The 14,240-nt window shown below is 56.4% G+C and overlaps 1 protein-coding gene across 3 annotated transcripts; it reads right to left on the bottom strand.

Annotated features, from left to right (window-relative positions):
* Positions 1–131: 131 nt before the first annotated feature.
* Positions 132–13,143, bottom strand: LOC310913479 (uncharacterized protein). 3 transcript variants are annotated; one of them, XM_083868927.1, is made up of 12 exons: positions 12,948–13,142; positions 6,017–11,059; positions 5,201–5,340; positions 4,747–4,911; positions 4,311–4,466; positions 3,711–3,841; positions 2,780–2,868; positions 2,186–2,369; positions 1,623–1,771; positions 1,294–1,413; positions 946–987; positions 132–822 (listed from the first exon to the last, which is right to left on the bottom strand). In XM_083868927.1, exons 1-12 carry the CDS (start codon positions 13,006–13,008, stop codon positions 806–808), a joined length of 6,297 nt encoding a protein of 2,098 aa, XP_083725053.1. In that variant the 5' UTR covers positions 13,009–13,142; the 3' UTR covers positions 132–805. The 3 variants fall into 3 exon arrangements, with proteins under 3 accessions (XP_083725053.1, XP_083725054.1, XP_083725055.1); XM_083868928.1 differs by having other exon boundaries at positions 6,689–11,059; XM_083868929.1 differs by lacking the exons at positions 132–822; positions 946–987; positions 1,294–1,413; ... (2 more) ...; positions 2,780–2,868; positions 3,711–3,841 and having other exon boundaries at positions 4,311–4,463; positions 4,743–4,911; positions 12,948–13,143.
* Between the last annotated feature and the right edge of the window lie 1,097 nt (positions 13,144–14,240).

Genomic DNA, 14,240 nt, shown 5'->3' with positions numbered 1-14,240 from the left:
GCACTAAAGCCAAGAACAGAAATATCCTGCAATCCTGCTGCTCCAAGCCTGCCCCATCACTGCTTCCCACCCCAGTTTGGCAGAGGACTTGGCTGCTGCAGGATCAGTGTTACTCAAACCCTTCCAAGGTCTTATTGAAACAAGATTTGACAATGATTTATTTTTTTAAGAAAGGAAGATGCTCTCTTACAGACAAAAAAATTACTTTTCTTCCAACATTTCTGATCATGGGGTTGCATTTTGCCCTCACACACCCAGCAGATTTATTGATCTGATTCTGACTTGATCTGGAGAATTGTCCCTTCTCCTGAGCACAGGGCCTGGGATCACTCAGTGAGGGATGGCTGGGAAACAGAAGTGGGGGACCAAACAGGACTGGCTCACAGGACAAGCCTGGTGTACCCTGGTATTTAAGGGCTTGTCCAGAGTCAACCCATATGTGGTGTTTAACCCTTTCCCTGGGTGCCAGGGGTCCAGCCTCACCCTGCAGCATGGGAGCACAGTGGGATGTAGGAAGGACAAAGGTGGTGTGTGCAGTGGGGGGTACCTGCCCACCTCCCCACCAGTTCTGCCCCCAGCTGCAGCTGGGAAAGGGCAACTAAAGCAACTGAATCCTTGGGACTTGTCTGGGTTAGAAATGTGAACTTGTGCCAGGGCAGGCAACTTCAGGCACTGGCCAAGTGAGCTGCCTTGCATGATGGGCAGGGGTGATGGGTTCTGTAGGGGGACACAGGGGAACAGCAGATCAAAGGGCTTGGAGGATCAGCCATGGCCCAGAATGTGCTGCAGGTGTACAACCTCCCAGTTACTTGTCCTCTCCATCTGCAAAGAAGAAATGAGATTTGCTCAGCCACCTTCTCCCTGTGGGGCAAGCTGGGAGCCCCAGGGCATTTTCTTGCAGGGGCACAGGGACAGAAGGAAAGGAGACCCCACAATCCTGCTCACCTATCTGCTCATCTGAGTCATCCTCTGCCTCCTCCGAGGAATCTGTTGAGGGTTGCAAGAAAGCCCCACATCAGCTTACACCATAACCACATTTGCTGTGGTCCTCCTCACCTCCCAGCACCATTACCTCCAGACTATGCTGTTGGTTATGTGCTGAGGGAGATCTCCCCACAACCCCCCACAGCCCAGAGCATGGCACAACCTGCACATGAGCACCCCAAAACCCTTCCCCCATCTGCTCAGGGCTCTTGCTGCCTTAACCACAGGGAGGCTGGGACATTCCCACTCCCCTCCCAGCCCTGGGCACCAAGACAGCATCACCCCAGCACACAAGAGCTGCAAACCCACCCGTGCTGGGTGACTGGTATCCATCACAGCCAATCTTCGGCCTCTTCTCGCTGTAGCGGGCACAGAGGTGGGGACTGCCCGCCCGGTTACAGCACCAGTCATACAGTTTCAGCTCCTGGTCTGGAGGCAAAAAGGAGAGTAAGGGGCTGAAGGGAAGAGGAGGGAGATGGGCCAGTTCCAGGCGCAGCTTTTTTCAGCTTTTGGCAGCCCCACACTCCCTCCAAGGGGAACAGCAAATCAGGAAACAGGTTGGCGCAGAGATTAAAATTATTTACAGACTACAACAATGCCAGCCTCAGCCAGGGGATGCCAAGGCTGGCTGTGCTTACCACGGTAGGGTGAGGCCTGTCTGGAGGGCCTCCAGTACCTCTCCTGCCGGCCCTCGATGAGCTGGCTCTGGCCGTCGTACAGGCAGCGCACGCCGGCGCCGTGCTGGTTGGGGGAGGCCGAGTGCAGCATGGAGACACGGGCACCCCACCTGCCTGAAATGGGGCAGCAGTGAGCCTGGGACAGCTCTGCCCAGCCAGCACACCTGCCTCAAGGCAAGGATCGGGCCGGAGCTGGCTCCTCATTATCCATCACTCCCATCACATCACCCACAGTGCTACAGGGGTTTGGAGGAACTGATGGAGACCATCCAAGTGGTCCCCCAGGGTGAGACCCTGGTCCTCAGTATCCCCATGCAGATCAGACCAATTCTGGCCAGTCTAATCAGAGGAGGTCAGCCCTCAATCCTCGTTACTTTTCCTGTCTCTGAAGGGTAGGCCAGTTCCCCTCTCCTTGTCCTTAGGGTCGCCTGCCCACCTTGCCAGCTGGGACCCCAGCCCTCCATGCCAGAAAGGTGGGGAAGAACAGCCTGGGAATGAGGAGGGTGGGGAAGCAGCATGTCCACTTGCCTCCACGGCTGCTCTTGAAGCGTGGGTCCCTCTGTCCTTCCTGCAGGGAGCAGGGGCAGGAGGGCAGGCCCTGGCTCCATGCCCTGGGCTCCTGCTGCTGCCCCGTCCACGCCAGGCACTTCAGCCAGTAGTTGTTGCCCACACGGCTCTCCAGCTTGTAAATCCACAACCCACGGAGGTCTGAGCAGGGAGAGAAACCATGAGGCTGTCACCTTTAGCCAAGAAGGGGATCACAGGGGCTGTTTTGTCCTGAGGTGAGAGTCATGTGGTGCTGATGCTGGAAGCTAAGCCCACAGTGACCTCCAGCCATGGGACCCCATGTTCAACAGCCACACAACAGAAAGGAAACAGGGAGAGAGGCTCTTGTCAAAGAATAAAGCCTTGGGACAGAGCCATTGGCACAAAAAGTGACCATGGGCACAACAGGGATGTTTCAGTCTTAGGGCATAGCTGGTACCCAGGGGAAATGTGCTGAGGGGGAAAGCCTGGCCTTGAGAACTCAGTGAGAGCCTCACCACAGTGGCAGGCTGGATTTCATTCCCTGGGAATATTCCCCTCCTTGTGAACCCACCCCAGCTGTGTGGCACTACCTGTGTTGTAGCCCTGGAACTGGTCAGGGCGATATTTAGCAGCTGGAGGTCTCTTAGTCAGGTCATCGTTGTAGTAAAAGCCATCCCCACTGAGTGAAGAGGAAAGAGGAAAAATCAGGGGTTGCTCTTCCTGGGTGGGATTATCCCAGCCCCAGCCCCAGCTTGCCCTCCATCCATCCTAATCCAATGCCAGTGGAAATGCAGCACCCACACGGCAGCTCTGGGGACAGGAGGGCAAAGGCATGAGCTGCCCCAGCCTGCTTCCTCCTCTATGTAGGTACAGTTCTTCTTGGCTGCTGCAACCACTCCTGCTGCATCAGGGGCTGAGCCCACAGGCATCTGAAGACCCCCACAAGCAGCTTCCATGGTTTGCAGGATTTTGCCAGGTGATTTGGAGCAAAAGCCCACAAGTGGTCACACACACACACAGACACTTGCCTGTGCCGCTCACACTCCCCATCCAGGCCACCTTTTCCTTGCCCAGCTGCAGCAAGCAGCTAATGAGAAAACCCTGGAGACAGCGTGTGCAGGGCAAGACGTAATGCGAGGAGGCAGGAAACAACTGCTCCGGCCAAGCACGGAAATCCCTTCCCTCGGCTGGTGCAAAGTTCAGCAAACATCCCCTATTTCCCACTCCTTCCACCCAAACCGCCAGGATGCTGGGGGCCCAGGACTCCAGAGGGATTTGTGGATCTTACAACAAACACAGCCCAGCAAGACAGCATGCTGCAGCATGATCCAGTCCCTAATGGGGCAAATTTGTTTGTGAGGCCCCTACATGCTAGGACATATGGTCATGCAGACCTCATCTGGGCTGTCCCCATCCATGTAGGTCACTCCCTGGGACATGGGGATTCAACCAGTGAGAGCTGTGGGTGAGAGGCATCCCAGTGCTCAGAAGAGGCAGGGATGGGGTGCTGGGCTGCTGTACCTGGTGTAGCCAATGAGGACATTGGTAGAAGTAAGCCTGGTGTAATCCCACTGCATGCCTCCGTTCTGGTACAGCATCAGGATGTAGGACCTGAAGCCATCAGTGGTCAGGACAGCCTGGTATGTGATTGTCTGGGGAGAAGCATTGCAGACAGGTAAGAATGTGAGTGAAGATGTGGGGCAGCGCTTGCTGGGGAATGGCCAGACTGAGGTCTGGAGGGAAACAAGGCAAACACAGCCAGGCCTGGTTCACATTTCACATGGAAAATATGATGGTTTTACTTTGAAACTGTTCCATGACAACCTTCAAATTCACCCAATTTTATGCCTCTGAAAAACAGCATTTCTGGTGTGCAATAAACTCCCACCACCTTAAAGAGAAAGGATTTATGGAACGGGAGAAGTTCAATTAAAGGTGTCCCTCAAAAAACCTGAAAACCACCAAAACATGGGCACAGCCCAGTCCTTCTTGGCAAAATTCTTCAAGACTGCCCTTTGTCACAAAACTGGCTCCTATTTTCAGGCACAGAGAATGTCACTACCTGTGGGTCTTGGGGTTTTTTGACAACTCAACAGTGCCTGTGTTCCGTCAGTCCCTTACCTTCCGGGTGTCAGTCCATGCTGCGTAGACAGGTGCCTTCTCCCAGGTGATTTTCAGGGTCCAGGCTGCAGAGTAGGAGGACTTCACGTACCGCCGGATCTTTGCTTCCACATCACGGACAAACGGTGGCTTGGCTGTGTTGAGGGTGGAGAACTCCTGTGGGTTGGGAACACACATGTCTGTGTTAACTCCCAGTGGGACAAAACAGGTCTAGACTGGGGTCACACACAGACCCCTGTGACCAAAGTGCTAGATGGGGTTTGGATGGTTCAAGAGGTGACATAGCATCAAAAGCTCTTAGATCTGGCTCAGAAAAGGGAAAAACTTTTCATGGGCTCCATTAATTACACATCTCAAGAGGCATCCACAGAATAGATGATGAGTTTATAATCAGAAGGTGTTTTGTGTAATCATGCTCCCAGGTGGCTTCACTCACCTGGTAAAAGGTGGTGCCAACGCCTCTGGAGAAGTCAGCGTTGTCCCAAAATACAGCGATCATGGGGACCTCTTCACGGCCATTGAAGCCATTGGGAGGAGGGTTAGGGTACGTGAGGACGCTGTTGTCTGAGGCTGGGAAAATGATCTGTCCATTGTCTGTAAACTGAGCAGAGGGATCCCTCCATCAGGTGAGATCAGGACCAGCAGCACTCCCTGGCGTGGGGTGGCAGCCCTCCCATTTCTAAGTCCATTTTCAGCAATGCCCAAAGAAAGCCACCACCTGCCACTGCTGAAATGGCCACAAAGTCACCTCCTGCTGCAAACAGACCATAGCAGCATGCCAATAGCTTTGGCCCACAAGAGTCCCCTCCCAGACACCTGGTCCATGGTGCCTCTCCCAGGCTTTTGAGTGATGGCTGTTTGCCCAACAAGTCAAGCCCGAGTAGACTCACGTAGAGAGAGCTGCGCAGGGTTTTCCCAAATGGGAATCCAGTCTCGGGCTTGAAAAGTGGAGAATTAAAGTCCTCTCTCCTTTCCACATACTCCTGATCATTTTCCCTTGCTCCATACCCATAGAGGGGCACAGCTGGAACTGGAAAAGAAAACAAACAAACAAACAACAAACAAACAATAAAACCAAACCACACTTACACCAAAGCCTTTAGTCTCTATTAAAAATTTTAAAGGGCTGAAATTATCTTGCTTCTACTGGGACAGAGCCTGGGCAGCAGAAGGATGGGGGGACACTGCCTAAAGCCTCCAAGGACACTCTGCATGTCACCTTCCCTTGCAGGAGCTTGTTCCCCCGCCTTTCACTGCCTTACACAAACACAGCTGTCCTAAACCTGCTATGATGGCCTTTGTGGTCACTGTCCCCTGTTTCAACCAGCCCTGTTGGGACACTGCACTGAATGACTGCCATGAGGAGGGGAAGAACATTGTACAAGGACTATGGCAGGAAACAGCACAGAATTAAACACCTACAGCTCTTTCTAGAGACTTTTACAGCTTCTAGCTCCCTATTTATGTCTCTTAAAAAAAAAACATTTGGCAGGGATAGGTTTTCCAGCTGATGGGACTGTACTGAAGGAGGCTCAGCCTGCCAACAGTGCAAGCTCATGTGCCGGGGCTCCTCGTGCCACGTCTCCCCCAGGATCCTGCTTTCAAATAGATCCCTAGTTTCCTGGGCACTGAATGTGCCTGAGAATGGTCCATCAGGAAACTGGACGTGTTAGTCCCACCCAGGCTGCTCTGCGAGCATCACGTACCTGCGGGACTGGGCAGCAGGGCTGGGGCAGCTGCTGGCACTCCTGGTGGAGCTGGAACCACGGGGGACGATGCGCGGGAGGTGACAGTGGCTGCTCCTGGCCGGGGAAGCACCTCGCTGCCCCTGGGCAGGGGTGCTGGAGGGGCTGGGCCGGCGGGGGCCGGGCTGCAGGATGTGGCTGGGCGTGCGGTGGCTGGGGACCCGCCCTGAGATCCCCCCTGGCCTGGGAAGGCTCCAGAAAGCCTCGACCCAGAGGTGGCCGGAGCTGTGTTTGCCAGGCTGGTGCTCAGCTCCCTGCCCGGGAACGGCTGGGGAGCAGCAGGTGATGAGCCACCAGCAGGTCCTGGCCCCAGGGGTTTTGCTCCAGGACTGCCAGCAGGAATCCCAGCGGGAGGAAGGCCAGGGAGCCCTGGGCTTCCCTCAGGTGGGGAGGGAGTCTCCTCATGTGCCCCGGGTCCAGCAGCACTGGGAAGGAGACGGGTTACATCCCCTTGCCCTGTCAGAGTTCCATGGAACACAGCACTCCCTTCTCCAGGAGCAGGGCTGTCGGCATCCCCAGACGGGGCCCCGGGGCTTCCCGGCTGTCGGGGAGGCAGCAGCAAGGCAGGTCTCCCTGGCACAGCAGCCCCCAGCTCGCCCTTTCCCCCTGCAGAGGACCCCACTATCGACTCACGTGCCGAAAGCCCAGGGCTGGCAGACACCCCCTCTGCAGGATTTCCTCTCTGTGGAGCAAAAGGCAGCACCGGGGCAGCGTTGGGGGATATGGGAGCCTGAGGGGACACTTCTCCCAAAGGTGCTGGCAGGCCTGAGGCCACCTCATCTTCAACAGACCACGACTGAGCACCTCCAGCTGCTTCTGGCAGCCCACTTGGTGACCCTGGCAGCAGAGGGCTGCTCCCACTCTGGGTGCTTGGTGCAGAGTCAAGGTCCCCATTGGGTGCCAGCCCCGAGCTCAGCCCATGTCCAGGGAGGAGCAGAGAAGCAGCTGCCGAGGTGGTCCTGCCGTTGGATACTTCACTGTTGTCTGGAGCCACTGGGACCAGGCTGGTACCAGGGGAAGGTCCCCCATTCACTGAGTCTCCTCCAGGCACCTCTACATTGACTTTGCTCAGTTTTCCATCAGAAAGTTCAGTATTGGCACTGCTTTGGGTGCCAGGAGCAGACACAGAGGCTTCTTGAGGGCCAGCAGCCTCCGAGCCTGTGTTCAAGCCACCACCAGCTGCAGCAGCTCCAGGAAGGCTTGTTTGATCAGCAGCCTCACCTGTCCTCACAGGTAATGAAGGCCCTTCTGCAGACAAGGAAGAAGATGCAGACTGCAACACACCTCCTGTTTCTCCATCAAGGGTTTCTGAACCAGCTGGTCCATTTCCAGTAGGAGCCTGGGACTGCCCTGTGGACACTCCAGCCCCTTCACTTGCCCCTTCTCCTGCATCAGGAAGAACCCCAGTGCCAACACCCAGGGAGGGCTGAAGACCTTCAGCAGCACTGTCTGCTCCTTTGAGTGCACCCAGGCTGGATGGATCTGAAACAGAGGATGCTGCAACATCACCACTGGGAGAGGCTGAACCAGATGAGGAACCTGCACCAGGCAGTTCACCCTGCTGAGGGCTGACAGCTGAAGGACTTATCTCCATGTTGGCATTTTCACTCTCTGGGTTTCCTGCCTGTGCCACATCCCCTGCACTCTCAGCCCCCTGCACCAGACCAAACCCTGGGCCAGTTTCACTCTCTGGAGAGGCTGGGGACAGACTGTCAGGGCCAGAGGCTGCAGATGAGATGGGTCCTGCTTCATCACCCCTTGACACAGAAGGTGCTGCCACATCACTGGCAGAGGCAATATCAGATGGGGAACTGGGCAATTGATCCGTCCCAGCTGCTATTCCATTCCCTGCAGTGGAGCTCAGGGATGGCTCAGACTCAATCCCACTGCCTGCTCCTTCCAGTGCTGGCTCTGCTCTGCTGGCTCCTTGCCCTTCTGCTGCTGGCAGCCCCACATTTGTGCCAAGCTGATCCCCAAGGTCAGGTGATGGGGGTCCTACTGGTTCATGAGCTGCTGAGCTGGGGGTATCCCAAGCTGAAGTCGAGTCAGTGTCTGGCCCTTGGGCCCCAGGGAGACCTGCTCCCACAGGAGCACCAGCTGCTGTTCCCCATGGCTGTGACCCATCAAAGGATGGAGACCCAGGTGCTCCCTGGACACCACTGAGGTCAGGGCTCACTGGTGTCTCTGCCTCAGAAACAGGGCCAGCCACAGATCCCAGGGCTGGGGAAACAGCCCCAGGAGCACTGGCAGATTCACTGGGCAGGGCTCCTGGTCCTTCAGCTCCTGAGAGATCAGGCTTAATTCCAGCATTGCTGAGAGGTGCAGGGCTAGATGAGGCCACTTGTCCCAGTGCTGGGGCTCCTCCTGTTCCTGTTCCTGTTTCATCTCCAAGTGTTGATGGAGGGGAAAGTTCAGCATGTGCCATATCCCCTGTTTCTTCTGCTGGCAGTTCTCCGGTGTTAGTGAGGTCCTGCTGAGGGCTGACAACTGAAGGACTTGTCTCCGTGTTGGCATTTTCACTCTCTGGGTTTTCTGTCTGTGCCACATCTCCTGCACTCTCAGGGCCCTCCACTAGACCAAGCCCTGGGCCAGTTTCACTCTCTGGAGAGGCTGGGGACAGACTGTCAGGGCCAGGGGCTGCAGATGAGATGGGTCCTGCTTCATCACCCCTTGACACAGAAGGTGCTGCCACATCACTGGCAGAGGCAATATCAGATGGGGAACCAGCACTGGGCAGTTGATCCGTCCCAGCTGCTATTCCATTCCCTGCAGTGGAGCTCAGGGATGGCTCAGACTCAATCTCACTGCCTGCTCCTTCCAGTGCTGGCTCTGCTCTGCTGGCTCCATGCCCTTCTGCTGCTGGCAGCCCCACATTTGTGCCAAGCTGATCCCCAAGGTCAGGTGATGGGGGTCCTACTGGTTCATGAGCTGCTGGGCTGGGGGTATCCCAAGCTGAAGTCGAGGTGGTGTCTGGCCCTTGGGCCCCAGGGAGACCTGCTCCCACAGGAGCACCAGCTGCTGTTCCCCATGGCTGTGACCCATCAAAGGATGGAGACCCAGGTGCTCCCTGGACACCACTGAGGTCAGGGCTCACTGGTGTCTCTGCCTCAGAAACAGGGCCAGCCACAGATCCCAGGGCTGGGGAAACAGCCCCAGGAGCACTGGCAGATTCACTGGGCAGGGCTCCTGGTCCTTCAGCTCCTGAGAGTTCAGGCTTAATTCCAGCATTGCTGGGAAGTGCAGGGCTAGATGAGGACACTTGTCCCAGTGCTGGGGCTCCTCCTGCTTCTGTTTCATCTCCAAGTGTTGATGGAGGGGAAAGTTCAGCATTTGCCAAGTCTTCTGTTCCTCCAGTCAGCAGCTCTCCATTATCTCCATTAGGAGATCCTGAGGGCTGCAGGGCTGAAGGACTCAGGTCACTCTGGGTATCTTCATAGGGACTGGCATCCCCTGGACCTCCTGCCTGTGCCGTGTCCCCTACCCCCTCAGCTCCCTGACCCTGGATCCCAGCAGTGGGCCGTGCCAGTCCATCAGGTACAAAAGGTGCTAGGCTGGGGGCATCTGAATCTGAATTCAAGCCAGTGCCAAGTCCATCAGCTTCCTGGGGAGCTCCAGCTGGCATCTCCACTGGCTGTGACTCCCCGGGATATTGAGACACGGCTGCTTCTGGGCCGGTTGTGAGGTCAGGACTTGCTGGTGTCTCTGCTGCACCATCAGCTTCAGGCAGGATGCTGGTTCCAGCCTCTGGGGCTGGGTAAGCAGCCCCAGGAGCACTGGGGGTGTCTGTGGAGGATGTCAGAGCATCAGGAAGCAGCAGTGGCTGTTCTCCAGTAGGGGTCTGCCATAGGGTAGGCTGGAGGAATGGACTGGCCAGATCCACAGCTCCCACATCCTCTGCAGGCAGTGCAGTGGCTGAGACTGGGAGATTTGTGTCACTCTGTGCATCAGTGGGAACCTCTGGTGCCAGCAGTGAGGTTGCAGTGTCCTCTGTTTCTTCAGGTGCCACTGGTGCCCTGCTGGCTTCAGGTGACAAGGCTGAACCAGAAGCCTCTGATGAGACCCCGGGAACTCCCTGCCCATCCCCATCCCCACTGTTGGATGGTTTCAGTGAAACGTCTGGGTTCAGTTCCTGGCCAGGGAGGAGGGAGGAATTCCCAGGGTTTTCCACTGTTCCTGACATCACTGGGATCTCTGGAGGTAGAGGGGATGAGCTGACTGTGCTGAATTCACCATTTATTTCATCTCCTGTGTCTCCAGATCCTGCAGCCAAAGGACTTTCCTCACCAGCTGGGGCCATTTCTCCTGCTGGCTCTGGGTTAATGCCCTCAACCTCACCCACTGCTCCATCCTGCTGGGTTGAAAGCAGCTCCTTGGCATCAGGACTGGGGCTCGAGGAGTTGGCACTGGCTTCACTTTGAATAGCTTCAGGCAGGATTACGCCTTCCTCGACTGCTCCCTTGGCTGTGGTCAGCCCTTGGCTCAGCAGCACAGTCACACCAGCAGTTGGCTCTGCCAGCCAGGTGACTGCCAGTGGAGAGGTGGTGTGGAAGGATGTAGTGCCAGTACTGAGCTCTGTGTCTTCTCTGTTTGCAAGGATGTCCTCCTTCACATCCTCAAGGACAGGGGTGGTCCCCAGGGGGACATCAGGAGGGACCTCTAGGTCATCCTGCACTGCTTCTGGGGTGACAGCAGGGTGCTGTGCAGTGATGGCAGCATCAGTTGTGGCTGCATTGGGAGCTGCTGAATTTCCCTCAGTACTCTCAGTCGTGTTTGGAGCCTTGGTTCCATTCACCAAATTTGGCACTGAAGAGCCATATTCACTTGTCACCGTCAGTGGGTCCATCTCAGTCCAGGGATGGAAGGTCTCAGCATCAGCTGCTGTGGGGCTCATCTCTATAGTGAGGGTAGTTTGGGGCCACTCGTCCTCTGTTGTCAAGGGGAAAGCTGTCCCCACAGCAAGGGACCCATCGGTAGTGACAGGGACAGCAGCAACAGCCCCAAGCCCTGCAGAGAAGCACAAAGTGAAGTGTTAGGGTGGCAGCTGGAGCTGGCAGCCTGCCAGGCTCAGACACCTCTTAGTGAGAGTCACAAAGCTCCCACCACTTCTTAAACCCTTTCTGCCTTATCCCACAATCTTACAAGGCCCTGATTTTAAAGCCAAGGAGTGCAGTCTGGCCTGCCTTGGGTATAGCACTGCACAGCACCTCTTGCATCCTCAGCATCAGCAGCTGGCAGCTGAGACAGGACACAACTCATCACAGGTCAGAGAGAGACACTGGTGCAAGCATGGAGGCAAAAGCACCTGCTGAAACCCAGTCCAGTCATGCTGGGGATGGTACTGGGATGCCTGGCCACCGGGTAGAGCTGGAGCCCATTAAGTCTAGTTCATAGCCCTGGGAGTGTCTGTGGAGCTCTGCCACCTCAGGGCAAGCCTCAGCCCTCTTTCCATCACTACAGGGGCAGCTCTGAGCATAGTCACTTCTGCAGAGCCTGCAGCGTTCTGTGATATTTTCACCTTTCAGGTGTCTGAGGGACATTTAAATAACTTTACCCAAAGCCCTTTGTCAGACAGGAAAACGAAGGCTTAGGGAAGCCTTCCCTGACTGCAGATGGATTCTGATCTACTGCACTTAAAGCAGGTTCAATAAAACTCTCCTTAGCTGGGCACCTGCCTGCTCCTGCCCCCATCCCTCTTTCCTCCAGCTGACTGAAGGCATCAGGGGTTCCCCACCCATGGAGGAAATATTTGCAAGCTACCAGGACCAAGCCCTGCTTGCAGTTCTCTCCTCTTGCTGCCAAAATCCTAACCCACATCCTGGAGCTCTGCTGAAAGGAGGAGACACCTGCCCACATGCCAGACGTGTCTCCCAGAACCCACTGGCACCCATGGGTGGCGTTTCACACGGTCTTATTTTTAGGACAGGGACACAGGCTCTGGGGCGACCGAGCTGCCGCCGTCGGCTCCGTGAGGAGCCGGGTAGATCTGCTGACGCCTGGCTTTAGGGAGCTTCAATTAGGGGAGACGAAGGGCACCCCGATGGCAAGATCCAGCAGGGCTTTGCCACAGCCTGACAGCCCCAGCCTGTTCCCAACCTGGTGCTCCAGTTCATCAGGTTCCCCCTGACAGGCAGCCAGATCTCCCTGCAGCAGAGGTGCCTCCAACCTCACCGCCGGCTGAGCTCGTTAGCTCCCAGCTCGTTTGTGCAGGGTCATTAATGAATATTAACTCCTGTGCCAGACCAGTCCTCGAGGGGTCCATCCTCTGCTAGACCCACATTCCCTTTCATGGCAGGCTGCTTCAGTGTCATCTTCCCTGGCTGGAAAAGGTTCTTTGTACCAGCCCCCTCAGCCAAAGGAGTTCAGCAGCTTCCGTCCCCATCTCAGGGAAAAAAAGTATGTCAGTCGAGTCACCCCAGTTTAGCATGGCCCACTCACCCCCATAAATCCCTGTTTTATCTTAATTCTTCAATGCAGAGCAGGAAACACCATCTACTCCACACACCCATTCATGGGAAGTTTGTGCAAGAGGGGCCCCAGCATGGAGCACCAGCATTTGCTCTTCCCTGGGATGTGGGAGGGATGGAAGCATCCCTGGGTCCGGCTCTGCCAGCTGGCTTCCCTTGGCTCCTTTGCTGGAGGGGTACACAGCTGCCTGCAGGCTTCCAGGCTGGGCTCCCATCTCTCCCACGGCTCCACGCCTGCAACCAGCCCCTCGGGGTGATGCCTGCCCTGTAAAATGCTTTTCCAGCTCTTTGGCTGCAATGCCTTGCAAGGACTGGTCGCAAGAGGAGTTTCCAGTACAGCCAGGAGTGAAAAGCATCTCACAGTGTACCTGCTGCACCCCAGCAGGGCTCGGGTAGCACATGGGCTAGCAGAAAAATAAAGGACATACCGTACAGAATCCATGTGCAGCATCCCAGGAAGGTGGAGAGCGTCCATCGCCCGGTCCCCATGCCTCAGGCCTCCACACAGGCAGAGCACTAGGAAGCTCAAAGGGAGGAGAGAGCAGCAAGGAGCAGCTCCCTCCGTCCCTCCCTGCCTGCCTCTCCTGAAGGGCTGGAGTCCCACAGGTGCTCCTGCTCCTGCTCCCTCCTATTTATAGGGATGGCAGAAGGAGGCAGGTTGCCGACGTCCTCTCCCGCCCCCGGTCCCTTCCCTCCAATGTCCCTGTCACCTTTCTCTTCCGGTCGAGCCCTCCCCTTCCCAAGGGCTGGGTGCCCTGTTCAGCTGGGGCATGGGCTGGGGTGTACCCAAAGCCCACCCTGCAGAGACCCACATTCTCCCCAGGGACCTGGGCTCAGCCTGGTGCAGCTCCCTGGGCTGCCAGCACCAGAAGGTGAAGCTGAGCTCAGAGCATTTTGTGGCACTGCCAGCAGTGGCATGGCAGTTACCCCACAGACCCCACAGAACCTGCTCCACATGTAGAGTATGGGGCCACAGAGCAGTGTGTGGTGGTGACAGGGCAAGGCCAGCTGGTATCACCTGTGAGGACACCATGGACACTTAAAATCACCAGCTGAGCCGTGTCTCACCCCAGAGCAAGGCAGGACACAAGTCTCCACTTGGGTACCTGGGAGCAGAGGCAGGTTATAAAGCAAGGAGAAGATGACTGGGGTCAGGCCCCGGGGTGTCATTTGAGCTCCACAGTGCTCAGCTGCAACCTGAAGCACTGGGGATCCCTCTTCAGAGCCCCAGCACACCCCAATGGGGTTTGAAACCTGCAGCTCAGTCTGGGCACAGCTGGGAGGGGGTAAATGGTCCAGAGAAGCTTCTCTGCAAGGTTGGACCAGCATCCCTGGAGGATGGAGCAGGAAAAGGAACAGATCCAGACCCCCTTCCCTGCTGTGGGGATCCCCCGAGTCACTTCACCCCTACATCTCATCCCCCTCCTCCTCCTGGAGCAGCAATTCCTGCACGCCCCCTTGAAAGCTGCTGCCAGCTCCCCTGTGAACAGCATTATGCAAACTCCCACCACTACATGGTTTTGTAGTCAATTAAACACTCCTTAACCAGAAATGCCCCCAGGCAACTCCTGCAAAGTGTTTTGAGGGGTGTTAGGCAGTACACAGTGTCCCGCTGGAGCTGGGCAGGCAGCACATCAAGTGACACCCCGACCCACCACGGGGCAGTGTGGATGGGGAAATGCCAGGGGAGGCCAAGTCACGGCTGACCAAACACCATCCTG

Source organism: Zosterops lateralis (genome assembly GCF_965231275.1).
Source record: "Zosterops lateralis genome assembly, chromosome: 10".
Classification (NCBI taxonomy): Eukaryota; Metazoa; Chordata; class Aves; order Passeriformes; family Zosteropidae; genus Zosterops; species Zosterops lateralis.
Note: the sequence above shows the minus strand (reverse complement) of the source record. Positions and strands in the feature narration are given on the sequence as shown.

Excerpts from the sequence above, each read along its gene's own strand:
- LOC310913479 (XM_083868927.1), bottom strand. The coding sequence starts at position 13,008 with ATGGGGACCGGGCGATGGACGCTCTCCACCTTCCTGGGATGCTGCACA. Across the intron at positions 11,060-12,947 it reads CTGCACATGGATTCTGTACG|GGCTTGGGGCTGTTGCTGCT; the intron begins GTATGTCCTTTA and ends GCTTCTCTGCAG. Across the intron at positions 5,341-6,016 it reads CCTGCTGCCCAGTCCCGCAG|TTCCAGCTGTGCCCCTCTAT; the intron begins GTACGTGATGCT and ends TTTCTTTTCCAG.